The sequence below is a fragment of the Lupinus angustifolius genome, chromosome LG15 (assembly GCF_001865875.1).
Source record: "Lupinus angustifolius cultivar Tanjil chromosome LG15, LupAngTanjil_v1.0, whole genome shotgun sequence".
Taxonomy (NCBI): Eukaryota; Viridiplantae; Streptophyta; class Magnoliopsida; order Fabales; family Fabaceae; genus Lupinus; species Lupinus angustifolius.
Window position 1 is genome coordinate 2,452,812 of NC_032023.1, and position 2,449 is coordinate 2,455,260.

A 2,449-nucleotide genomic window follows, 5' to 3' on the forward strand; every position below is an offset into this window, starting at 1 on the left:
AAACTTTTTTTACTTACATTTGTATATTCCTTATGCATACAAATAAAAAGGAACTCTAGAATAATTTTTATATAAAAACAGTGTCAGAAAATGATAATTAAGATTAAAATTAGTTAATGATCATATTATCACTTAAAAATGAATGTGTTTTTATCTTTTAATCTTAATCATTCAATTAAGATCTAATGATTTATGTTAATTATTCTTATTTCTCGATTTTTAACAAGCATTTGCACCGGTAGGATGTGTGAACCAAAAACCAATTAATAGATAAGAACAAGTTCCAATCATAAATTTGTATCAAATTTAAAGTAGGAACTAATCCTAAATTGAAGTATTAAAAAGAGGGGAAAAGGTTGTATCATATGCAATCTGTCTTTTATTTGTGTTCCAAGTTACAACTAATCACACGTATCAAACACAAGCATTAAAATAGGAAATTTAACATAGAAAATAGTATGACCAAGAAAAAACATAAGATTATGAAGAAGCATGGTTAATGCGATTTGGGTTGATCAACTTGGTAATGGATATGACTGTAATAATTAGGAGGAGAATGAAGCCAATGAACGAGGCAATTAGAGCACCACCACCTTGGCTGCAATAGTTTTCAAATTTGTCACATATCTTATTCCACCTTGCATCTTTATTACCATTCTTTCCCAATTCTGAAATGAATGTTGCTGCACCATCTCCACTTGATGCAAGAGCCATAGCCAACTTCCACCACAAAAATACAATCATATATGTTAGTGATTTAGATTTAAATGAGAAACTTTTTTGTAAAATTTACGGTGATGAGGAAAAAATGAAGAGTAAATATCGATTTCAGTCCATCATGTTTTTCGACCTTACCAATTTGGTCTTTCCATAATTGAAAATTGTAAAATGGTCCCAAATATTTCTAATGTATGTCAAATTAATCTCTTTTAGTATATTTCGCAACACCTCATAAGAATTAATTTGATATTAAAATAACTCATTTTTATAAATATTTTAGATTTTTTAATTTTTGCAGGAACAATCTAAATAAAGTTGAAAAGAGATTTAATTAACATGAATTCATGAAGTACCATGTCTAATATTGCAATCATTGCAAGCCTGAGTCCCTTGTAATCATATAGGGGTCCTAATATATCCACTGATATCATCACCAAATTATGGAGACTAGCACTTGCATTCGCTATCACAAAGTACCTTTATCACCAAAAATAATGTGATCATGAGAAATGTCAAGTAATCCAAGTCATAAATTAATAAAGTTTAATTTTGATTCATGGTTAGTGAAAGTTTCTTATAATGTTAACCAATTATACATTATAATGTAGAATTTTCAGGTAATTATTATAAAAGTTGTCATTTTTAATGAAATCATAAAAAACTTGTATGTATAATGTATTGTACTAATAAAGTGAATAAGAAAAGGGTATAATGCAATTGTAATTGAGAGAACTTACACAAAAGCTGGACTTTGGTTAAATTTTGCAGTTAATGTAGCTCTTATTGGTGTGCTACCAATGGTGGCTACAATTAAATTTTTGGTCTGCTTATTTGTTGCCATGACAATTGTTGCAGATGCAGTGGCCAAAAATGCAATCACTCTAAGTGACAAAAGGACCCAATCCTTCTTTGGTTTTGTATCAGAATCAACATTGAAACCAAGCTCTACTTTCTCTACATTTGTTGAGGCCATTGTTCATGCACTTAGTTAAGTGAAAAAGTGATGCATATACTTTGGAAGAGATGGGTTATTATAGATAGAGACATAGTGAAATTGATCAACCATATAATTTGTTAAGTCAAACAAGCTAAGTGTTGGTTCTGTCTCTATATTCATTGGGTGGTATAACCAAACTGAAAATTTCAGGTTGTTGTTGGTTGGTGAGAATTGAGAAATGTGTAAAAAATATTCAATTCAATTGTTTTAATATACTTCAATAAATAACAATCTTTCAAGATAGTATATGTTTGATATCACAAAGTATATTACACAATTAATGTGTTTTATTGTTCAAGTGTTAGGAACATTTTCATTAAGAGGTTTCTAATCTTAGATTAGACCAACCTTCACTCTTCCTAAACTTTTCATCACCAAACTTTGGAAATGGGACAACTTCTACTACTCATAATTTTTTCACTATAAAAAACTCACCTCATATGAAAACTACTTAAGTTATAAAGTGCTATATTATATATATATATATATATATATATATAAATATAAGCACCTGATTTTTTTAGTAGTATCATAATCGGTTATAAGACACAAATTTATTATTCTAGTAGTTTTTATATGAGAAGAGTTTTTATATAAATTTTATAAGAACAATAAATCTAGGTCATACAATTTTTAGATAAGAAGAGTTCTCATATAAAAATTTAAGAACAATAAATCTAAGTCTTACAATTAATCATGGCTAGTTGAGATTAAAAGTTAGTTAATGATTAT

General features: G+C 28.1%; 1 protein-coding gene across 1 annotated transcript; it reads right to left on the reverse strand.

The window, feature by feature from the left end:
- On the reverse strand, positions 362 to 1,724 carry LOC109327827 (CASP-like protein 1B1). Its single transcript, XM_019560998.1, has 3 exons — positions 1,458 to 1,724; positions 1,074 to 1,197; positions 362 to 720 (listed from the first exon to the last, which is right to left on the reverse strand). The coding sequence occupies exons 1-3, from the start codon at positions 1,691 to 1,693 to the stop codon at positions 481 to 483; spliced, it is 600 nt and encodes a 199-aa protein (XP_019416543.1). The 5' UTR covers positions 1,694 to 1,724; the 3' UTR covers positions 362 to 480.